Here is a 25,669-nt window from a genome sequence, read left to right as displayed (position 1 = left end):
TAAATAGACATCCTGCGGCGCGATACTTGTACGAATGAAGAGACGTGTTGGATGTGCTCAACACGTGAATCTCTCGAGTTGGAAAATCTGAACTTCAGTGGACATTCGCGCCTCGTTAATCAATCATGAGCTTTGTATGGGGTGTGATTATGACATAGCGCCTGTTGTTGGTGTCCTGGCTTTCATCATCCGGGGATAGTATCTGTAGAAGTTGATGAACCCACAGAGCTGGGTGCCCCTCTGAATGGATCTAGTGGACTCGGGCAGAGCTTCAAACGAATCGACTCTGTTCATAAAGCAAAAAAATAAATAATAATACAACTACTCTATCAATAAAATACATCTTAGCCATTAAGCAACAAACCTAGAGTCCCCAGGCAGACAGAAGCCCTGCCCATGACATGAATCCATGTCTATTGTGAAGTGAATTTAATGCGCGAATGAATCGAATAAACTCAAAATATTCACATGTCTATTCACATGCAAATAGTGCGATTTATTTGCACTTGCTGCATTTGGTGTCAACACAGCATCAGGCTCCGCCTTGGCTGTGTCAGATGAACAGCACAGTGACAGACATGAAGGAAGCAGATCTCACGTAACGTTTGTGAGAAATACCACAGTAAGAACTTTCCCAATGATTATTTGATGTATTTGTTGTGGATGTAATTCAAGCCTTTCTGCAACGATGAGTCAGGATACTTAAAATTATGCAAAATGTGACAGGATACACGTTAATATACACTGCTGTATGGATATTGGTTAAGGTAATGTACAGAATAAACCTGATTTAACGTCCACAAACTGGGATTGAAGCGTCGTCTTTTATAATTGTCCTGACATGCGGCTGTGGTAATAAAGATGGTAAAATCGTTGTAATTCATTACAAACATGCACTGTTTTAAAAACGTTTTAAACCTGTAAAACTCATTCTTGATCACATTTGATGATGATTGATGATCACAGAGAGCTTAACAGATCTTTTAATCCCTGTTACTTTGCATACGTCCTGTCTTGTTAATATGCGACATGTTAATATGCGGCTGTTAATCAAATCGTTGGGCGGGAAAACCGCACTCCTAAATCACGTTGCGTTGGGTCTCAAAATGAGATGCATTTGGATTTTATTTTAGATCAGCAAAATTTTAAGAGGAGACTTATTGTGTTTTTATCACTCTAGTATGACTGTGGACACACTATACCTACACACAGTTTCAAAAAGACGATTTTTATTATAGGTGCCCTTTACAGTTTAGCAAGAGCTTCATAATTGTGAACATATTTGTATTGTGCAATTAAAACCCCAGCACACCTTAATTCCCTCATCCGGCCATTCTCTTTTTTAAAAACTGAAATATAGTTACCCAAGATTTATGTGTACTGCATGGAAGAGCAAACTGTTTATCTAAAAAATTAGTAAATGGGTGAACTATTTCTTTAATCTTTTTTTCATGACAGTTTCACTGTAAAAAAAAAAAAAACAGATTTAAAAATGACAAAATAAACAAGCAAAAAGCAATCAAGAGGTCTATGCGATAGAAAATAGAATTAAAAATTAAATAATTTATCATACTGAATAACAGATATCATCTTGCTATAATGAATCAGAATAACCAATAGTTAAAAATAAAACATTTAACATACACAAGCAATAGGAGTGAGCAGTGCAATATATGTATGGTTATATGTCAACACTGCTGTGATTTAGCTAGGTATAAGGCTGCAGAGTGTGATATTGTGTTATTACAATGGTTTGAAACCACAGAGCGTCTTTAAAATCCTTCTGTCTTAAAAATTTCCTTTGGCTATGGTTTAAAACTTTAGGTTTAACAGCTGAGCAAAAGTCTAATTCAAAAATGCCCCTTTAGAGCTAACAAGTAAATGGTTTATGTATTGCATTATGTACAGTATGTCATTTCTTAATGATGATAATACAGAGGATCTTCCACGCAGATACATTTTTTTAGGACTGTGACACTGAATAGAGTAAAACTAAATCAATAAATCAATCGAGTTCTTTTGGCTTCATCCAGAAATTCACCAACATTTACTATGTACAGTTGAAGTCAGAATTATTAGCTTCCCTAAATTATTAGCCCCCCTGTTTATTTTCGATTTCTGTTTAACAGAGAAAAGATTTTTTTCATCACATTTCTAAACATAATAGTTTTAATAACTCAATTCTAATAACGGATTTATTTTATCTTTGCCATGATGACAGTAAAAAATATTTTACTAGATATTTTTCAAGGCACTTTTATACAGCTTAAAATGACATTTAAAGGCTTAACTAGGTTACTAACAAGGCAGGTTGGAGTAACTAGGCAAGTTATTGTATAACGATGGTTTGTAGACTCTCTGATGGTTCTGTAGACTATCGAGAAAATATGTAGCTTAAAGGGGCTAAAAATTTTGAACCTTAAGATGGTTCATAAAAAATTTAAAACTGCTTTTATTCTAGCTGAAATAAAACAAATAAGATTTTCTTCAAAAGAAAAAAAATTTATCAGACAAACTGTGAAAATTTCCTTGCTCTGTTAAACATCATTTGTGAAATTTTTAAAAAAGAAAAAAGTTTTTAAAGGGAGCTAATAATTCTGACTTCAACTGTGTACCAAAGACAAAATAACTATATACTATAACTACAGAGTAACACATTATTCAAGAGAGATCAACCGAAAGGTTGTGATTACATTTATTTCTAAATTCACAGTTGAAGTCAAGCTCATCTTCAAAACTCACATTAATAAAGCATTAGTTTGATTGTCTGCTGTAATGTTTCATCCCTTTATTAAAGTCTTTAGGACTGACTGAACAGACTCTGCCACTGTGGAATCTGTCATGCACCACTACAAACACAGAGAAATCAAAAAAAGTTTTGTTAAACACACCTGTTATTTACGTACATCAAATGTTAATTAAACAACACCAACAAAAAGTTCTACTACACTGTAAAAAATGGCCATGATTTCAAACGGTTAAAAAATGAACAACGTAAACCTGCTTAACAGTAAGTTTAATTAATATCCAGCAGGTAAAATAATTATAGAGCACATCATGATTTCGGTTAAAACAATCCAAACACACAAAAAAAGCCTCTTATATGAATAATAGTGCTGCATGCGTTGCTCGGTCAAATTTTTGTCAAAGTTTCAACATTTTGAAGGTTCTGTGGGTCTCATCTATCAGCTGATATTTTAGTTTTTATTTTCTATGGAATTACATTCAGGTCCATTGGCTGAGCCATTCTAGATGCTTTTTTCATTCTTTCCTTAAATTGAGGGGGAAACACTGCACTGTGGCCTCACAGTAACAAAGTCCCTGGTTCGAGTCCTGGCTGGGCCAGTTGCCATTACTGTGTGGGGTTTGCATGTTCTCCTCATGTTGGCGTGGGTTTCTTCTGGGTGCTCCGGTCCAAAGACATGCGCTATAGGTGAATTAAATAAAATAAATTGGCTGTTGTGTATGTGTGTGTGTGTGTGTGTGTGTGTGTGTGTGTGTGTGTGTGTGTGTGTGTGTGTGTGTGTGTGTGTGTGTGTGTGTGTGTGTGTGTGTGTGTCTGAATGAGTATGTATAGGTGTTTCCCTGTACTGAGTTGCAGCTGGAAAGGCATTTGCTGTGTAAAACATGTGCTGGAAGAGTTAGCGGTTCATTCTGCTATGGCAACTCCTGATAAATGAAGGAACTAAGCCGAAGGAAAATGAATGAATGAATGAATGATTGAGTTCCTTGGCTGTGTTTTGGATTATTGTCTTGCTGAAATGTCCACAGTGGTTTCATCTCCATCATTCTGGAGATGTTGGACTCAAGCAGCAACTATTCGTTTATGCAGGGCTGCTTTCTAACAACTGAGCTATTTCAGCTGCTGTCTGGACTTTCCATGCTTTTTTACACCTCCATTTCTTCATGTATTCAGTCCTTTTCTCTTGTATCATTTCATTTTATGACACAATAATTAATATCTAAACTAATTAGTTTTTTTGTATGTATGGATTACTTTGCTGAAATATATTTTCTGAGAAAGATTGTGATATGCTTCATACTTTTTACCACTGTATATGGTGATGAACTGTAAAATGACTTTCTCAGAAATTCCTGCAAAACACTTCATCTCATGCTATTTTGATGATATTATGGTTCTTTTTCTTATCAGTTATGTACATTTGGGTTTCATGTTAGATCTAATTTTGATAATGTCTATTACATTACTTTAATTGTGTGTGTTGCCAATAAGGTGTTTATTACACAGTAAATGCTTGTTTTATGGTTCATATGACTTACTCATCCGCATGCTTATTGTTGTGTTTTTGTTTTTGAAATAAATGTATGATGTGTAGATGTTAGTGCTTACTGTTATGATATATGAAACTTATATAATGTATCCATTGTTGTTCGTGTAACGAAGGTGTGATGTGTAGATGTTAGTCCTTAAAAACATTGATGCATGACACTATAAATGAATGAAATACTGTAGTTAATTGTAAAAACATTGACATTTCCGGCTTTTTAACTATAATTTTCTACTATAAAATTGTACTGGTGCATGACTGACACTATCATTCTGCCTGACACCTCATTTTGTGTTGCACTGAATACAGTAATACGGGTTTGAAACAATACTGATGAGAGTAGATTATTTCGGGATGAACTGTACCTTTAATGCAGGCCTGTGTGATCATTTGGTCAGCAGCTCATACATCCATAGTTTGGCACATTGCTCTCAGGGGACACATATTGAGGGCTATTTTTAGTCTGGTCATAAAATTCACAACTGCACCAAGTCTCACTTTAGACACTAAAACCTGTTTACAAGTCTTGACCGAGCTCTTTTATTATAAATGCTTATTATTCAGGTAAAATTAATGACAATAAAATCAATTTATCAAACTATTAATTAAATTCTATCTATCTATCTATCTATCTATCTATCTATCTATCTATCTATCTATCTATCTATCTATCTATCTATCTATCTATCTATCTATCTATCTAACTATCTATCTATCTATCTATCTATCTATCTATCTATCTATCTATCTATCTATCTATCTATCTATCTATCTATCTATCTAACTATCTATCTATCTATCAGCTGTGTTTGTGCTTTGAGGAGGAGGAGGAGGAGGAGGAAATAAGGAGAGCCAGTGGAAAGGCAAAGGAGAGAGAGGTCATCATTTGGTGCAGGCAGTAGTGTAGATGAGGACACGAATGAACCGAGTCCTCCACACCGGCAAAAGTCTCCCCGCGGAAGAGCATCGGACCGCCTCCCGTTACACAGTCCCTATCGCAGTTTCCGTGTGTCGGTGATGCTCATGGTTATTAATAGGCTCCCGCGGTCCTCCGTCGATTCCTGAGGACCATTCAGATCACCGGATCAGATGCGAGTGCGCAGTTTCTGAGGTGACATTACCAAGAACGCGTAAGATTTCCTTTCACAAAGACTAGTTCTGAACGCGCTACCGGAACCGGAGGCGATGTTAACGGAGCCGTGCACGTCTTGTTGAGGATCCATCTGCACTCGTCCTCAATGGTCACCTTCTGTCCGAGCCTGTCTTTCTGCTTGCTGCAGTCCGCATCAGAGGATGTACGCGGAGGGAAGCACGCCAGACACTGAGCCAGACGAGTGCCAGAAGAAGACATCATGCTTCTCCAACATCAAAATATTCCTCATCTCGGAATGTGCCTTAATGTTGGCGCAGGGCACTGTAGGAGCTTATCTGGTGAGTCGAGGCTTTAACACGGGCTGCTCATGCTATAGGTGCGCACTGTCATCAGCGTGTGGATGACATTGAATGGTGTCCGGCTCCGCATCGCTTAAATCTTTTCTCTAGAGCAAAATAAATAAACAGCATCGTCATGAGATGGGCTTTTTGGCGTGCATGCGGTATTGCGACTGCTTCATTTTGATTTAGAGACACTGTTGTGAAAAATGATGATCAGTCCAGTGAGTGACCCATTGGTCAACAAGACCTATCACCTTATTATGTCTTGACGTCGATGCACATCCTATTGGAAACAGTGATGAGCAGACAAGATTTTCACATTTATTATTTTTCTTTAAAATAGACTTACTTTCCATTACTAATACTATAACTAATAGGCTAGGTTATTATACATGTATAATGTGTCGCGTTTTGCACTATATCTTTATATAGACAATTTTCTGATTTATCCCGATAATCTAATATTGACTACTTTTTTATTTATTTACTATAGTTATTAACTGTAGAATGAATTCTGTTTAGTAGATGGTGGTACATGCGTAGGCCTGTTGACTAGTCCTTGTTCATTAGATCAATGTTTTTCAACCACTTTCCTGGAGGACCACCAGTTCTGCACATTTTCCATGTCTCCTTCACCAAACACACCTGATTCAGATCATCAGCTCATTAGCAGAGACTGAAAGACCTGTAATGGGTGCGACAGACAAACAAGACATTCAAAACATGCAATGCTGGTGGTCCTCCAGGAAGGACGTGGTTGAGAAACACTGCATTAGATCATTTCTTTGATCATTTCATTTCTAGTCGCATACTATATCTAGACTGTTAGTACCTATTCTATACCAAACCATAATACAAGTGACATGCTGTATTACCCTTTTGCTTGTTTATTACATAACTAATATGTATTTTTTTTCTTTAATCTGTCTAGGGATGATGGAAGAAATACACATTTACTTTAAAGTCTATTAATGTGAACTGTTCACATTAATATCAATGGAAAATTATACTCATAAAATCATATACATTTACCAGTAGCTTTCAATTGCCGTAGCAACCATGTGATAGATCAGGGTGGACCTCAGTATCTTTAAAGTAAACAGTGGTTTACAATATATAGCATAACAATAGAGATGTGCATTTTAACAGCTAAAATAGCATGCATTAGTTATTATCTGAACTTAACAAGGTCAAAATATTATCTCATATAAATGCAAAGATGTACTTGAAAAGATAATCCTCATAACTCAGATAACAGAACCATAACGACACTCTAAAGAGTAAAATGTACACAGTCCTTCTGCAAGTTTTTAAATTTCATTCTTTCATTTTCTTTTCAGTTTAGTCTCTCTATTCATCAAGGGTCACCACAGCGGAATGAACCGCCAACTTATATAGCATTTGTTTTATAGAGCAGGTGCCCTTACAGCGGCAACCCAGTACTGGAAAACATCCATACACTCATTATCCATATACACACAATTTAGTTCAACCAATACCTCTATAGCGCGTGAGTTTGGACTGTGGGGGAAACCGGAGCACCCGAATGAAACTCACACCAACATAGGGATAACATGCAAACTCCACATAAAATGCCAACTTGCCCAGCTGGGACTCAAATCAGCAACCTTCTTGCTGTGAGGCAATAATGCTAACCACACAGTGTCGCAGTTTTTAAATGTCAAACTTAATAAATTTTGAACATATAGATTCACAGTATAGGCTAAGTCACATCTGCTTAAGTTATGTAAAATGAATGATAACGCTTTATTTTAAGTCACAATTCACTATATTAACTAACCATTAACTAAGACTATTAGCTCAACAAACTACTAATTAGCTGCTTTTTAATGAGACACTGCTTACTGCAGAGCCATTTGAGCTCCAGCGAGGGGGAGCTAGAGCTCCAACTCCTCCTCCTTTAAGCTGTTTTAATACGTACACCCACCCCACCCCTAACCTCAACCTCCAGTGACATCACTTGTAGAAGGAGGAGCTGGAGCTCAGCTCTGCCCAAGTGGCTCTGCAGTGAGCACCACTTGTTATCAATAGTTATTAGGATAGTAGTTGCGTTTCAGTATCGGGTAGGATTAAAAATGTAAAATAAGATCATACTTCTTAACCAATAAAACACAGTTAATATCATAAAAATATGCAGGTAATAAGCCAGTAGTTAATATTGTGAATTGTGACTTAAAACTAAGTGTAGCTTCTATTAAAACACAGGTTACTCCACTTTGTAACGTGTATGTGTTACTTGGAAACATTTAAATAACACGGTAGATTTCATATTGCACTCTATAAGACAATATATCAACACAAAGTAATGAGGAAAGACAGGAAGACAAAAGTAATTCTCTGAGTATTTGGTGCACCTGCAGAACACAATAATGTCTACAATTCATAGTTTTTCAGAAAGATTGGGGCATTTCGCATAGAAAGCCAACTTTCATGTGGCCTTTGGGATATGGTTTGTAGTTTCAGCAAACAATGCTAAAACATCGTAGATCACATATATTTAATTAAAGCAGGTGTTTTCCATCCAAACTTGCAAACTACGCATAACACAATGCGTAGATTTTGAGTTGATCCTCACTGAGTGGATTTACATGCTGCTTTACTAAACCTGTAGGACATTCTATAGGAGTCTGCTCATGACAGGATGATGGATGCAGTGTTTTAACATCATTTAAAAATGTCATGAATTTGATCCTCTATCTCAGGAATAGTGAGACGATGAGTAAAGACCAATCGGGGACTGTTTAACAGTAAGACTGCGCTTGGACTGGATTTATTGCAGATTGACAGTTATTGCATTACCATTCCCCATTGAAAAGGAGCACACAAATGGACGATCAGTGCTCATCCACCAGCATCTTATTACTTTTTTCAAGTGTGTCAATCTGAGTAGGCCAGTGTCACCATGGACTAGATATTCTTGTTACATCTTTTCTTTTTCCCGAGCTATTTAAAGCTAGGGAAATCTGCAAAACTAGTGATAATTAATAACAATTAGGATAAGTGTGAATGTCTAGAAAAAGGTGCCAGACGACAGATGCATATAGTACAATTCTTTTCCAGTAACAATAGAGGATTGTGATAGTGTCTAGGAAAAGAGGTACTAGTATCTAATAAGTGCTAATGTATTTAAAGAGAAAGTTCACCCATAAATGAAAAATCTATCAGCATTAACTCCCTCCAGTCTGAGCCTGTTCTTATGAACACAAAATAAGATATTTTGAAAAATGTTGGTGACCAAACAGTTGCTTGTAATCCTCGATTTCATATTTCATCAACTGTTTGATTACCAACATTTTCCAAAATATCTTATTTTGTGTTCAGTAGAAGAAAGAAACTCATACAGGTTTGTAATATGCATTATTATTAAATAATACTTCCTTTTTGGATTACTGGCTACCTAAAAAAACTGTTACAATAACATACAGTACATTACCTGACAAAAGTCTTGTCGCTTATGCAAGTTTTAGAAATAACAAATAATCACTTGACTTCTAGTTGATCATTTGGTATCAGAAGGGGCTTATATGAAAGGCAAATGCCTCTAGATTACACTTATTTTTCCTAAATAAAATATGATCATGCCTTGATTTTTAATTGAAAAAAAAAATTAATGAATATTGTGTATGACTCCCATGAGCTTGGATGACTGCATCCATCTCTGCAATGACTAATTCACCTATTAATAAAGTCATCTGAAAGTCATCATCAATGCCTTCTCCATCTTACCCCAGACATGCTCAATAATGTTCATTTCTGGTGATTGGGCAGGCCAATGCTGGAGCACCTTGACCTTCTTTGCTTTCGGGAACTTTGATGTGGAGGCTGAAGTATGAGAAGAAGCGCTATCCTGCTGAAGAATTTGCCCTCTCTTGTAGTTTGTAATGTAATGGGCAGCACAAATATCTTGATACCTCAGGCTGTTGATGTTGCCATCCACTCTGCAGATCTCTCGCACACCCCATACTGAATGTAACCCCAAACCATGATATTTCCTTTAACACACTTGACTGAAATCTGTGAGAATCTTGGGTCCATGCAGGTTTCAATAGGTCTTCAGCATGTTCAACAGATGATTCATCAGAAAAATCTAACTTCTGACACTTTTCCAAATGATCAACTAGACTAGATGTCAAGTTACTATTTGTTGCTCTTACAACTGGGATAGACGACAAAACTTTTGTCAGGTAGTGTAAGAAATCATGAAACGATGCCCTAAACCAGGGATGTCCAAACCCGGTCCTGGAGGGCCGGTGTCCTGCATGGTTAACTCCAACTTCCTTCAACACACCTGTCTGGACGTTTCTAGTATACCTAGAAAGAGCTTGATTAGTTGTTTCAGGTGTATTTAATTGGGGTTGGGACTAAAATATGCAGGACACCGGCCCTCAAGGACAGAGTTTGGACACCCCAGGCCTAAACTTAACATTAGCTTTGTGAACAAGTAAAAGAGTTGCATTTTCATTACTGCGTAAATTCATTGCCTCTAGGCTTTAGGGGTGACATTTTGACTTTAGTTAATTATTTAAAAGTAGTAACTACTTTTAATAAAATTGCTATAATTTTGCACATAGTTAATTTACATAATAATTTTAAGTTAACAATTTTGGTCACTTCTTTTAAGTAAAGTGTATCAATGACTTTTTACTCTAAACTTTTACATGAATAACTACATTGGATACTTTATAAATGAGTATAAAGCCCGGTTCTCTTCACAATTTCACCAACCTACACTCTAAAATTTATTTAAACCCAAATTGGGTAAAATATGGACTAACCCAAAGATTGGGTTAAATTTGGTCCTATTTATTTAATAAAAACATCACCCAGCAGTTGCTTCGTTCCATATTACACCAAGAATTGGTTTGGAATAACCTGTGTATTCTATTGGTTAAAGGGGTAGTTTACCCAAAAATAAAAATAAAACTCCCTTTTCACTTCAAAATCAGATTTAAATCATAGTTTGAGGTTGAAATATGAGTTTCATTCTTCTGCTCAAGAAAAAGATATTTTGAAGAATGCTGGTAGCATTCTGGTAGGACTAACCTTCTTCAAAATATTCTCTTTTGGATTAAGCAGAAAAAAGAAACCCAAATAGATTTGCAACCACTTTAGGAAGAATAAATGAGGTCATTTTCATGTTTGTGCAAACTATCCAAACATTCATTTTGAACTCACTTTAAGTCATAATTCAGTTTAAGGTAAGTGTTTTTTAGTAATTTGGTGTCATTCCAAAAGCACTGGCAATGCTCATTATCTTCTAGCTTTGTAACATTGTATTGTTCCTTTATATTTCAGGTCAGTGTCCTCACCACGTTAGAGCGGCGTTTCAACTTGCAGAGCGCTGACGTGGGTGTGATCGCCAGCAGCTTTGAGATCGGCAACCTCGCCCTCATCCTCTTCGTCAGCTACTTCGGGGCGAGGGCCCATCGGCCGCGGCTGATTGGATGTGGTGGTATTGTGATGGCACTGGGGGCATTACTGTCAGCGCTGCCTGAGTTCCTGACCCACCAGTATCAGTATCAGACTGGAGAGTCACGGCCTGTTGGACAGGGACAAAACGTGTGCTCCAACAGCAGTCGGGCAGGTCTCTCTGATCCCGGCTATATTTGCGGAAACAGAACCAACACCAACATGATGTACCTGCTGCTCATCGGAGCACAGATGCTTCTGGGTGTTGGAGCGACACCCCTGCAGCCGCTGGGCGTATCCTACATTGACGACCATGTCAGAAGAGAAGACTCATCCCTTTATATTGGTGAGTGTGATTTACTTTACAGTTGTACTGTATAACTTACAGCCCATCTCCGCTAAGCGTGATGTACTGCCAAAAATACATCAAACATGCACACATTGTACAATTTGTTTTGCTGTCTTACTTTAATAATGCAAAATAAATAATAATAGAATCATGAACAACAGGTTCTTGATGCCTAAAGATACGCGAGTTGATTTTCATTTTAATTCATTAAATGTATAATTAAAAACTTTTTTATTTTATTCATTCATTCATTTTCTTTTCGGCTTAGTCCCTTTATTAATCTGGGGTCGCAACAGCGGAGAGAAACCGTCAACTTATCCAGCACATGTTTTACGTAGCGGATGCCCTTCCAGCCGCATCCCATCTCTGGGAAACATACACACTCACTTACACTCATACACAGTGGACAATTTAGCCTACCCAATTCACTTGTGCCGCATGTCTTTGGACTGTGGGAGAAACCAGAGAGCCTGGAGGAAACCCACTCGAACGTAGGGAGAACAAGCAAACAGAAATGCCAACCGACCCAGCCAAGACTCGAACCAGCGACCTTCTTGCAGTGAGGCAACAGCACTACCTATAGCGCCTTCATAAACCTTTATAATAATAAAAATAATAATTTATTATTATGGTGGTTAACGTTTACTTTGATTTGATTTATATATTTATAAAAAATTAATTGTGTGTTTACAGAATATAGGTAAATTACTAATGTAAAAAAATATTGGTTACTGGTATTATCATAATTATTTATTTGTTTTTAAATATTAAATAAAGCAAAATCTAAATGTAATCAAGGACTACAGGTTAAAGATCACTGATCTACAAATGACTGTTTTAAAAAATATGATTAATTTGTAAAACTTTACACTAAGACTCAATTTTATTAACATCAGCTATTGCATTGAATAACATCAGTTATTATGAACTAACACTGAACAGTTTTTCTTCAGCATTTTATTGCTGCTTATATTATCAATAAATGCATGCTCATAATTAAATTTAAGTGTAAATTAATGTATTATTGTATACAGAAATTAGCATTAATCAAAAATGCTAATTGCTGACAACAAGATCTTATTAGTTAACATTAGTCATAAAGAAATAAAAATATGAACATTATTAATAATCTTTAATAATAAAGTCTGTAAATTTTAAGCCCTTAAATAATATAAACATTTAATCCTTTAATTGATATTAAATATTTAACATTACCTAAGATTAATACAATTATTTAAAAATGTAATCAAATGGAACAATTTTGTAATTTTTTTAACTAAAAATTATATCATTGTTTTGAAGGTGTGTTCATATGACATGTCATTGGGTGTTCATGTCATTAAACCTTTATAATCATGACATGACACATCATTAATGTAAATGAGATTTTATGCATGCTTATAATAACTGTCATTAGGTGTCATTGGTTCAGTTATGACATTTTAAATGCAAAGATGACTTTTTTGTCATAAATCTGTCATAAACATGATTGTCATGAAGCTATTAAAATGTCATGAATTTTATAACATCATAATTCATATTTTCTTTACTTCACCTACAGTGGTACAAGCTAAATTTGTAATTAAAATGCCATTAAATAGTAATGACACTGCTAAAAATAATTTGACAGAGTAATGACACTTTTTATGAGATTTTAAAGACAGTTTGTTCCATTAAAAATGAGACACAATTATAATGTCTGACAGGTTTATGTCAAGTTCTCATGACAGAGTTGAAGACTGGTTGTAATGCAGTGGTTCTCAAACTGTGGTACATGTACCACTAGCGGTATGCAGACTTCCTTCTAGTGGTACGTGGAGGAATCGACGAAGAATTCAAGTAAAAAACTTAACATACTTTTAACCCTTTGACGTGTACAGTAACACCTATGTGATCAGTAAATTAATTTTAATAGGCTAAACCTTTTATTTTCAATGTTCCAATTTTTTTTATGCATTCTATTTATCAAAAAGAGTTTATATATGAATATGATGACATACAGCCTATATTTATGAGGTCCAAGGAGCAATTCCAGGCTTTGATGAATAGGCTACTACTATATGATAATACTTTACATTGAAGTACAGCAGTTTTATTATACTTTTTAAGAACAGTGCCATTTTAATTAACTTTTAAAAGCTCATTTTAATTTAACCCTCTACTGCACGGTGTAACATATGGCAACATAATACTTATGTTGATTTCCCTGCCACTGTTTCTTTAAGACTAACATTATATTTTTGTTGTTGTTGTTTTGGAAAGAGAAGACCTTAGTGTAGCCAATGATGTGCTTTGGATTAGTCACATGACATGCTGTGCTTTTCTGTAGCGTGATTTCTGAAAGACTGGCGTTTATTGTGAGTAGTTGCTAAATGCAAATGTAAACATCAATAAAAACAATTAAAAACTCTAAAAAGCGAAATTATCACTTTTTAGATCACACATTGCAGTCACAATTGCAGGTTATTTCAGATCGAATATTCAAAGGGCCGTGTTAACAATATAGGGAGTGTGTCACAACTTGTCACTAACTGAATGTGTGAATAGAAAATCAACTTTAACTTTAACTTTTAACTTTCATGTTTCATTCGTTGCATTCAGTGTCCGCAGTTTAACCATGTTTATCTATTGATGCTGAAATCATTGCTGCAATCAAAAAAACAAGTGATGTGTATAATTCAGCATAGCGTAAACTTACCTGATACGAAATGAGAACTGCAGAGTCCAGCATTTTTAATTAGGTCCTCACTTCATTCAGCTCCCTTTTAGCCAAAGACATCTGCGGTTGGCATTGAAAGCAGTGTGGTGTACGGTAAATGTTAAGTTTTTTATTTTTTTATTCTAATTTGGTATTCTACCGCACAACTCGACTTGTTTACTGTTGCCAGTGGTCTCTTCTTACAACCGAGAACCCGTGTTGGTAATGCGTCTATATGCCACTTAGAAGTAGGAACAAAGAAATAAAATAAGTCCTCTTTAACATCATTACATCTCAGCACTCTAAATATTGGTACATCTTTAAATTGGCCAATAAAAGTAAGTCTTTCTTAACAAATTAAAATTTTTTTTATAAATTATGACGGTTATTTGGCAATAATGAAATTAAGATAAAGGCACTGCAGGATTTGTTTCGCTACTTCTCTTCACAATCTGGCATTAAGTGTAGCTGAATATTGGTGAAGCTGAATATTAAAAGAATAATGTCAACATTAGCCTATCTAGGCCTACTCTGTCTACATTATGATTTTATGATTTAATTAAAATTTATTAAGAATTTGAAAATCCTTTACTCACCAAGACTAGGCTACGTGTTTTTGTAGAGGAACATTATTGAATCCACTGTAACTGGCTTTAGCGCAGTTCTGCACTCACTGAGCAGCATTGAACATCTTTTCACTGCTGCTGCTACTGGCCGGGGTGCATATAGTTCTGGCTAATTTAGCATGTTTTAGGTAGGATTGTTTCTCATCTTCCACCAGCCAAGAACATCCATTTCATTTTCCATGACAGCGGTTTCAATGTAGCGAGTGACCTCATCATCTTGCCTGTCAGCTTGCTTTACATTGCTGTTTAGCACTCTACCGTAATACGCAGTGTATGCGCGACTGCCAAAATACCTTGGCAGCAGAATGACCGTTCTTTCTGAACTGGCGGCTGGCCTGACCACAATCAAAATTCGCTCTTTTTGACTTCTCCGTCATCATTTGTTTCACCTTTGCATAGATGGATTTCCATGTTGTAACAAACAATTTGATTATTTTCTCGCGCTAATCGAAATGCATCACATGATTTATTTATTATTAATATTATTTTTATTCATCATTTGAAGTCTACCAGGGGTGGATGGGCGGGAGAAAGTTTTAAATTTGCACTTGTTTTTTTGTTTGTTTTCGTTTTATATCGTTTCCTGAAAAACTCAATAAACAGTCGAAAAAAAAAAAAAAACATCACATGACTTTTCATTTACCACGCAAGCCCAAGCCAGGCCCGGCCAGGGGCGCAACTGCACATTTACTGATGGTTATGCGGCTTCAACTTTTGCGCCCCCCCCCTTCGATCAAACTATATTTTATAACAGGCAAGTGATAAAATGTGGACAATATTTCCGTCAATAAATTAAAGATATTTTTTCATAAAGATATCAATATGCTTCAAAAATACAGTTTCACATTTCTGAACACAACTGAAATAGTACGAAGTAGTAAAAGGTATAATTACATTAAGCATGTTAAGTCGCAAAGAAATGCATCTCATACCAGCCCAAATTTCTTCTCAATTTAATTTTCCCTCACTAAAAGATTATCACCTTGACTAGCCTTGCTTTTGCTTTTTGTACTACATTTGTCAAAACAAAATGATAGACATGGTAGTCCTAAAGGGCAAAAGAACATTGCAATTACTTCTCACATGCATACTGTGAGAAGTGTAAGGTCTGACTTTGCAAGAACAATTGACTGAAACTGCTAAAAGTGAAATAAAAAAGACTGTCAAATGTTTAGTGTAAAAAAAACAGAAACAAACTGTGTGAAATGTTCTATTTAATTGAAATGTTATGACTTTGTTTGTTGCTAAAATTAAAATAGTTTTGAGCTAAGAAGTTACCAAAAGGCCTGATGAATTAATATGATACATAATAAATTCATAAAAACATGTATATGGTATGAAAAATGGGGGAGGGGTGAAATGATTTTTTTAATTTAATAAAATACAATATTATACGCGTATAAAATGCTAAATAAACATTTTTAACAAAAAAATATATATATTATTTTAAACTTTTAATATGGATAATTTCAAAAATAGTTTTGGCACAATGGCGCCCCCAGTGTTTGGCGCCCCTATGCGCTGCATATACTGCATACCCCCTTTTTGCGCCAATGGGCCCGGCCCGACCCCGTCTAAAATTATAGAAATTAAGCCCGAACCCACCCGTACCCAACGGATCCCTTCGGGTTCAGGCAAAGATATTCAGCTCTAGGTCTACTATGGTACTTCAATACTGGTTATTATGGTGGTATTTGGAGAGACAATTTTTTTCTTAGGTGGTACATGGTGAAAAAAGTTTGAGAACCACTGTTATAATGTATTTGTTTATGTCAACATGTCATAACAAAAAATGCCATCTTTGCTTTTAAAATGACATAACATAGCAAATGACACTTAATAATGACATTCATGAAAAGGGTCTTTTCCTGATTATAAAGGTTTTCACAGCAGTCTTATGAACACCCTTCAAGTAAAGTGTTATCCAGATTTTTTATCCTAATTTCTTAACCTCTTCATCAGGAGAGAACAAAGTTTCCGGTTGAAATGTTTGGTAAAATGGTTCCCTTTAGCATTTCAACCAGAAGCCATGGCAATGAAACATCTATCAAGATCTACTGCAATTAAAAGCAGTGAATAAATGTATAATAGGCTGGACCTAGAGATTCTCTGTCTGTTACCACAGTAGCCCAAGAAAAGCTATAGAAGCTGTTTTGCTTGTCTTTTACAATGTGGGGCCAGTTACAGATAAAACACTGTATCGTAAATGTTCTCAAACAGCACTTCTTAAACTCCTTGGAAAAGCATCTGTAAACATGCTGGTCAGGCACTAAAGAAACACTACAGATCATTGCTTTAGTTTTAGGGCATATCATGTAGCAGCACGTCAATATCCTACCATTGCAGCAATTACAGCACTTATCATTATTAATGATTTATAAGCCACAAAAGGTTGGATCCTCGGCGCACCAGCTTTTTCCTGAGGACTCCTGACAGAAAGCTTTTGAATGAAGGTAAACAAAAGCGTAGCTATTGTTGCTGGCTGGTATATCAGGCAGAGTGGTTTAGGTTTAGAGCAAACTCACTTGGGAAATTTCCAAGTATTGAGCTTAAACCCACTGGTTTAGTGCTGTACACCGCTGTCTTAATCTCCTGTTGCTGTGTTGTTAAGGGGTAAACAATGATGGCCTTCAGTGCCTGTTATTTCTGCTGTGAAGCTAATGTGTGCTGGCTGCTCAGTCATCCCTCAGGCGGATCACTCTTTCTCTCTCTCTCTCTGTTTTTCACACTCTCCTTCTCTCACACTACCACAACAATTCTTCATGCATTCCAGACAAATAAGGAATAGATCAACCTGAGACCTAAATGTCCTAAGAAGGCTTGTGAAATCAGAATTGTTTAATGAAATTGTTCTTTATTTAAGGGTGCAATAGGTGATTGAAGCCATTTTTTGTTATGCTGATGTATAGTCTCTTCACGTCCTTATAGCAATCGTTAAATTAAGAAGTCCAGTGTATTTATGTGTTTTAATATTATGTGCGAGGTGTAGGACAAAAATTTGTACAATGTTTCATGTGTTCATGTGTTTGGGCAGAGTGGATTTGGATAGTGGTATGCAGTGTGGGACGTAGGTTTTCAGTGCTATCAGGCTAACATTTTCAGGTCAGCATTTTCTGAGATCTCCCGTGTTCCCTTCCCTGCTGAAAAATCCAGCTTAAACCAGCCTAGGCTGGTTGGCTGGTTTTAGCTGGTCAACCAGGCTGGTTTTAGAGGGGTTTTGGCCATTTCCAGGCTGGTTTCCAGCCATTTCCAGCCTGGTCTTAGCTGGTCAGGCTGGGAGATGACCAGCTAAAACCAGCTATGTCCAGCTTAAACCAGGCTGGTCAAGCTGATTTTAGCTGGATTTAGCTGGTCATTTTCCAGCCTGACCAGCTAAGACCAGGCTGGAAATGGCCAAAACCCATCTAAAACCAGCCTGGTCGACCAGCTAAAACCAGCCAACCAGCCTAGGCTGGTTTAAGCTGGATTTTTCAGCAGGGTTGTATTGTTGTTTTCTTGTTTAAAAACATACTCAGTTATTTGTTTGCATTTTGATTTTTGTAACCCGGCTAAGAAAAGTCTTCAACAAAGGTTCATTCTGAAAACGTAACCCTATATACATTTCTGGAGATCGCAAATTATGTAGCCAGAAGTACATATGGCTGTATTTCATCTTTAAAATGAACGCTACGGGTGGTATGACGCCGATCCTTTTCTCGCTTACCTGCTGACTGCTTACCTACATGTGGATGGCTTTCCCGCTGTTACCAGTTTGTCCAGTAGCTTGACATGTAAGGGTTTCTAGAAAACAGGTAAGACAAAAACACAAGGCAAAAAAATTAAATAAACAAGTAAATAACAGGAAAAAAAGCATTAAAAACAGAAAACGTGGTAAAAACAGGTAAGGGCTTTTCTTTGTTAAGATTGCATTTTAAAACACTGTGGTTGGGTTTAGGGAAGTGGGTGGACGAGTTAATAGGTGCTTTTCAAAATGCTATCGCTTGGTCTTACATGAGAAGAGCAGGGGCGATTGGCACTTGTGAGAGAAATTTGAGATCTCAAAAAGCATACACAGTAGCCTCTGCTGGATTTGCGAAAACAAAAACTGCAAAAAACGTAGCTCCTCGGACGTCTGTTGCTTTCTTCAGAAAGAGTACATAATCAGAATAAGCCTGGGTTGAAAGTCTTTTTTGGCTTTTATGTTGGTTAATATTTTACAAATAGAAATCGTTATTGGTTATAGGTATTATAAAAGTATGAACAATTTATGTTTTCCTCAAAGTTCTCCAAACAATACTTGACAATGACAATGTGAAAGAAGTCCACAAAAAATTAGTAATCAGTAATTGTTTCCAGTAAGTAGCCAACATAGGCTAATTCTGAAAACGTTTCTAGAGATCGTGATTTATGTAGCCAGAAGTACTTATGGCTGCATTTCGTCTTTAAAATAAACGTTATGGGGCAGTGTGATGCTGTTCCTTTTCGTGCTTACCAGCTGACCGCTTACCTCCTTATGGACAGCTTTTCCGCTGTTACCAGTTTGTCTAGTTGCTTGACCCGTATGTCAACACATGTGAGAAGCAAAGAGGAGTTGACTGTGACAAAAGGGTTTGAGTACAGTCAATGATTCCAGAAAAGCGGGTAAGACAAAAACAAAAGCCCCAAAAAAGTAAATAACCGGGTGAGATTGTAGGAAAATCTGAAAATCTGGTAAAAACCAGGCTGCCGTAAGCTCTTTTCTTTTTTTGCATTGCTTTTGAACAGTATCGGTTGGGTTTAGGGAAGGGGGAGGGTAATGGATCAGTCAGTTGGTCAGTCAGTCAGTTGGCAATGGCCTCTGGTGGATTTATATGAGAACAGCAGGTGTGAATGGCACTTGCGAGAGAAATCTGAGTTCTGAAAAAGCGTACACAGTGGCCGTTGGTGGGTTCACAAAAACAAAAACTGCAAAAAAAAAAAAAAAAGTCAGAATGTCCATAATCAGATAGAGCCTGTGTTTCAACTAGCATACACATGCAGCCTTTGGGATGGATTTAGTTTGCAGCTTCATCAAACAGTAATTTAAAGCAGATCACATCTATTTACTTAGAGTTGATCTCCATTAAACAAGTACAAACTCAACATAATCTAAATGCATAGATCTTGAGATGATCCTCAAAGAGTAGCATTACATGATGCTTTGTTAAAGCTATAGAACATTTAATAAAAATGCTCAGTTGGTGTAACTCAACATTGGGTCAAATATGGACAAATTCAACCTTTGGCTTAAAAAGTGTCAGTTAAATTAAAAAAACAAACAAACAAACAAACTGCTTCACCACCAATTGACAGTCACCCACCAAACCCAATGTTTTTAAATGGCATTGGAAAACACGCTTTAAAAAACTCTGCGTTATCCTTAACCAATGTTGCGTCAAATATGGCCAAACCCAACCCTGGGTTACGACAACCCATCATTTTAAAGTTGAAAAGCACTTCAATTAGATTGAATTGATCGATCAGATTGACTGCTCTTGCATTTCCCATTCACTCTAGAATAGAAGAGAAGCGCACAACTAGAAGACCATCACTCACTCATCAGAATCTCAGTACATTTCACTTAGTATTTTGCATGTCATTTGATTGGGTGGACCAACAGTCAATCTGAGTGAGCCCAAGCCACTCTGGCCCTTATGTATCTTCACCATTGGTTAGTATGTGTGCGTTTCATAGCATTTCTGCCATGTCTCCTTCTCTGCAGTGTGTCTGATGTCTTTGCATTGAGCTGACTTGTCTGTCTATGAGCATTAATGTCCGTGCAAGCTTCTTTCTCTCTCCCTTTTGCATCTTTTAATCCTCAGTAACCTTTAAAACTGGACCCATCTCTCGATTAAGCGTAATGTAAACTAGCACAGACACAAACATCCTCTTTGGAGACAGTCTTTGCTGGTGGGCATAATGGAATCAGTTATTTAGCTGTTTGCTCACAGAAGCTTTGGTTAACACAAATGCATTTGGCGTCTTTCACAAAGGCGAAAGCAGAAAGGCCTATCAGTTTAAAGTGAATTATCTGGAGTCTGTATTCATACAGAATCCCAGGGTAAGAAACTGATCTCAGATTATATTCTCTTGTAAGTAGTAACATTAAGATTGACTTGCATGATCTATGATGCTTAATCAATTCACCCAGGCTAATAGATAAAACTAAAGCTTCTTTCAATGATCAGAGCAGATATAAGATTGAAGGTCATATTACAGAACCTTCTGACACCTTTGGTGAGGTTCATATTTTTCTATAGTAAAGGCTTGTTTGCTCCATCAATGATAATTTAATGACAATGATAAAACATTACTAATTGTTCTATGAGAATAGGGTCAGCTCCACAACTACATTGTAAAAAAATGCAGGATTCCACAAAATTCATTCATGTTGTCCCACCACAAATCGATTAAGTTAACTTAAATTTATATGGTTTAAACAAAAAAAATGAAGTTGTCCTAATAAAATTTCAAGAATTGTGTTGTTTCAGCTCATTTTAAATAAGTAGTTTGAACAAGCATAAAAAAAGTGTATAACAATGAAAAAATGTAGCTGGAATTACTTTCACTTTTGATAAACAATAATAACCTTTAATAGGTAAACCATAGACTAAGCTCATATATTAGCCATAACAGCTTATAATAAAATTCTATTTGTTATATTCAAATAAATTTTCATAATACTAAGACAAGTTTCTTGAGCACCTTTATTGTAATTTTGAAATAAAATGTTGCAGGGCAATCATAGAAATAAACAACGTTTTAAAAATAATAACATTTATATTTAGAATTGTAATAATACTTAAAAGTATTACAGATTTTTGAGTGGCACGGTGGCAAAGTGGATAGCGCTGTCACCTCACAGCAAGAAGGTTGAACCCCGGCTGGGTCAGTTTGGCATTTCTGTGTGGAGTTTGCACGTTCTCTGGGTTTCTTGCAAATTGCCTCGTCCGTATTTACCATCTCTCCCTTCTCGTTTGTACTGCCCAAAATACTGCCAAGCTGTAGAAGTTGTTGCGTGACTTGCCATCTGTCCTTCACGCATACACATTTTTATGCATTAAATAGATTATATTTAATATTTAATCCTTGTGGCGACACAGTAATGCAGTGGTTAGTGCTGTCGCCTCACAGCAAGAAGATTGCTGTTTTGAGCCCCGGCAGGGCATTTCTGTGTGAAGTTTGCATTTTCTCTCCGTGTTGGCGTGGGTTTCACCCGGGGGCTCTGATTTCGCCCACAGTCTAAAGACATGCGCTTTTTCATATTCTTCATTCTCAGTAACATCTTCTAAATAATCTATAAACTGCTTAATATGAATAAATAAACGGCTCATAATAAATAAATAAACAGAAACACAGACTTTATCAATAAAATAGGTTTAAAATTAAATAGCCGTATGAGATTTCTAAGCACAGTGCTGCTTTTGAAGCAGATTATCCTACAGTGACTAGTATTAACAATAGTCAACATTCATTCATTTTCTTTCGGCTTAGTCCCTTTATTTATCAGAGGTCGCCACAGCAGAATGAACCGACAACTTATCCAGCATATGTTTTACACAGCTGATACTCTTCCAGCTGCACCCCAGTACTGGGAAGATAAATGTCAACAGATCATAGAAAATTGTGTAAATGTACATTCGTACATTAGAAAAATACTCTAAAAATAATAAAAGAATCCCACTGAGCCATTTAATTAGTGCTGTATTTATATAGTGAGTGGCATGTGTGTGCAAAGTAATATTTAGTCAGTTGGACATTCTTGCAAAATAAACCCTTTCAGGTTGACACCGATCAGCATCATCATTTATAGCAGCATATGGCTGTTTGTGTTCTTTTATAATGATTATGCTGTACTATTTCTGTGTCTAGACAGTGAATTACGCACTCAAAGTGAACAGAGAACAGCTGATACCATTACTAACTGTATGTTTTAGCTACCACACTTTTAGTGTTCACACAACATATAATACCTAACACAGAATTGTGTTTTTATCACATTTAATATTAAATTTTATACTATTTTTTGTGTGTCTATGTGTTGTAACCTGTATTTATTTATTTTTGAATTTGTAACTTTGTCCTGTTCTGCCTGTCTTGATCAGGACTCCCTGGTAGAAGAGATATTGTATCTTAATGGGACATTCCTGGTTAAACAATTAAACAAATAAATGTGCAGGTGACTGCAGTAAGGATGAACTTTTTAAATATGTAATGTAATGTAATGTAATGTGTGTTTATATAGCGCATTTATTGTGTATGGCCATACACCCAAAGCGCTTCACTATCATGAGGGGGGGTCTCCCCACACCACCACCAGTGTGCAGCATCCACTTGGATGATGCGACGGCAGCAACAGGACAATGGCGCCAACGCGCTCACCACACACCAGCTATTGGTGGAGTGGAGAGACAGTGATAGAGCCAATTCGGTGGAAGGGGATGATTGGGAGGCCATGATCGTAAGGGCCGATAGAGGGACTTTGCCCAGGACACCGGGGTTACACTCCTGCTCTTTCACGAGAAGTGCCATGGGATTTTTAATGACAACAGAGAGTCAGGACCTCGGTTTAACGTCTCATCCGAAAGACGTTATATACAAAATTACTAAAGGAGTTGGCACCTTTACCTGGGGCTGCATCAGATTCACTAATAAACTCTAATACTCATGATCTAAGCATCTACATCAATAGTGTAATGGTTTGTGTTGTAAGTAGTTTTTCTAATGCAGTAGTGTAAGGCATTACTGATACATTTTTAGTAATATTGGATACGGTGCAAGCAGTACAACATACGTTTTGCCCAAAATAAAATTGTTCAAAGAAAAAAGGCACTACTTTTCTGATCCTTCCTTTAACAAACGAATGAATCGCCCATTGTAAGCGTGTAGATCAGTTTTCACCAAACTTGTTCCTGGAGGGCCGGTGTCCTGCAGATTTTAGCTCCAACCCTAATCAAACACACCTGAACAAGCTAATCAAGGTCTTACTAGGTATACTTAAAACATCCAGGCAGGTGTGTTGAGGCAAGTTGGAAGTAAACCCTGCAGGGACACCGGCCCTCCGGGACCGAGATTGGTGACCCCTGGTGTAGATTGCTGAATCACTTTTTTTCCTCACACTTCCGACAATATCCAGGTAAGCACAGCGTCTTCATGGCTCATGATGACTTCAGGATCTGTTTGTATTTGCTGCTGTGTTAGTGGGCGGGGCTGCAGGTTTAAATTTTTCTGGGTTTGCGTGCGCAACAATTGGGCAGGGCTTGTGTTTTGTAGCCACGTCAAGCAGAAACAGCTCAAGACTCATAATGAAGATGATTCATTCTAACTAGGAATGTACCAATATAGTAAATACCGTCATAGCGCAATAGTAATTTTTTTCAATTGGCGCGTGACTTAATAAAACTATATTTCTGAGAAAAGTTTGCTTAGGCGAATGAAGCAAACGGGTGGTAGCGGGAACTACAATTCCCATCAGCCTAGGCGTGGCCATCATCCTTTGCGGTCTGTTGTCACTACAGATCCAGTAATGCGGAAATGGAGTGTGTGAACCTAAAGCGGGTTTTAAATCGGATGTGTGGAAGTATTTTGGTTTCTTTCTAAAAAGATACGAAAAATGAGAAAAGGTGACAGACAAAGAAAAAAACAGTATGCAGGCACTGCCAGACTGTGGTGAAATATAAGTCGGGGAATACGACTAAAAACAGTCATGGGGACTGCAGAACACAGCACACTTGTTAGATTGATGCAGACATTGACTTGTACCGTAAAGAGACCTCTATCTCACTCATGGCTTGTCCTCTCAAGTGTTGGAAAGACAATGCACAGCGTTACCCACTGCGGTCAACCTTGGCTAAATCATAACTCTCTGTCCCAGAAACCTCAGTCCCAAATGAGAGGGGTTTATTCTGTTGCAGGGGATATTGTAAATGCCCAGAGATCCCAGCTTTTTGCCAGATTATATTTATATGATAATTTTTCTTTAAAAAAACCCATTTCTATCCAAGTGAGTGAGTGATTAAATGTTTAATGTGATGAGTTCTCAACAATACTAAATTGAAGCTTTATTTTTTCTACATGGTTTTATAGTTTTTTGTTATTAAAATTGAAAAATTGAAGTTCCTGTTTCAAAACTTACAGATAGATGGCGAATTTGTATGTCATTGATATGTTCAGTGCTAAAGTAAATAAGTACTTTTGGCACTTTTTTTGAGTCTTTTCATTAGTTTTGTTTTCCTGTAAATTACTCAATAAATACCGTACCGTGACATTCATACCAAGGTATTACCGTACCTGACACAAGGATTCTGATACCGTTACATCCCTAATTCTAACCACTATGAGTTGACTCTTTTTTTAGATAAATCAATAGTTTTAAAAACTGTCCACTTTCAAATTTAAGCTTTAGCTGGATATTTCACTTCACTTAGAGCTGATACACACTACATGGAAGGTCATTTTCAAAAACCCACAATAGGGGCTCTTTAATTAATAGTAACAAGTAATCTGCAAAGTATAATTGTTTGGAAGTAAACTGCACAAGAATGCTTGGTAATAATTTGTGAATAAAATGAAACCACTTGTAACTCTGCATGAATAAATGTACCATATCTTTTATGATGTTTGTTCTTTGTTTTCATTACAGGTATCTTATTCTCTACACTGGTCTTTGGACCAGCTTGTGGTTTCATTCTTGGCTCTCTGTGCACCAAAGTTTATGTTGATGCAGTCTTTATTGACACAAGTGAGTACTGGTATCGAATGTGCACACACTGAAAACCGACTCGCTTTATTTGAATTTTCCCTCATGTGTAAATGCATAAAAGCATGTGTTAAATGAATGCGTGCA

The 25,669-nt window shown here is 36.7% G+C and overlaps 2 protein-coding genes across 2 annotated transcripts in view; both read left to right on the top strand.

Moving 5' to 3' along the window:
• Positions 1 to 25,669, top strand: part of cyp2x10.2 (cytochrome P450, family 2, subfamily X, polypeptide 10.2) — a 147,565-nt gene that overhangs the window by 2,677 nt on the left and 119,219 nt on the right. The gene's annotated exons all lie outside the window — the stretch shown is intronic.
• Positions 5,377 to 25,669, top strand: part of slco3a1b (solute carrier organic anion transporter family member 3A1b) — a 41,854-nt gene continuing 21,561 nt past the window's right edge. The window contains exons 1-3 of the mRNA XM_693928.8: positions 5,377 to 5,720; positions 11,040 to 11,499; positions 25,466 to 25,564. Of these exons, the coding sequence (XP_699020.3) occupies positions 5,583 to 5,720; positions 11,040 to 11,499; positions 25,466 to 25,564 (697 nt within the window). The 5' untranslated portion in view covers positions 5,377 to 5,582. The remainder of the gene's footprint in view (positions 5,721 to 11,039; positions 11,500 to 25,465; positions 25,565 to 25,669) is intronic.

The sequence above is a fragment of the Danio rerio genome, chromosome 7 (assembly GCF_049306965.1).
Source record: "Danio rerio strain Tuebingen ecotype United States chromosome 7, GRCz12tu, whole genome shotgun sequence".
Classification (NCBI taxonomy): Eukaryota; Metazoa; Chordata; class Actinopteri; order Cypriniformes; family Danionidae; genus Danio; species Danio rerio.
The sequence above is the reverse complement of the archived record's forward strand: the minus strand, read 5'-3'. Positions and strand labels throughout refer to the sequence as shown.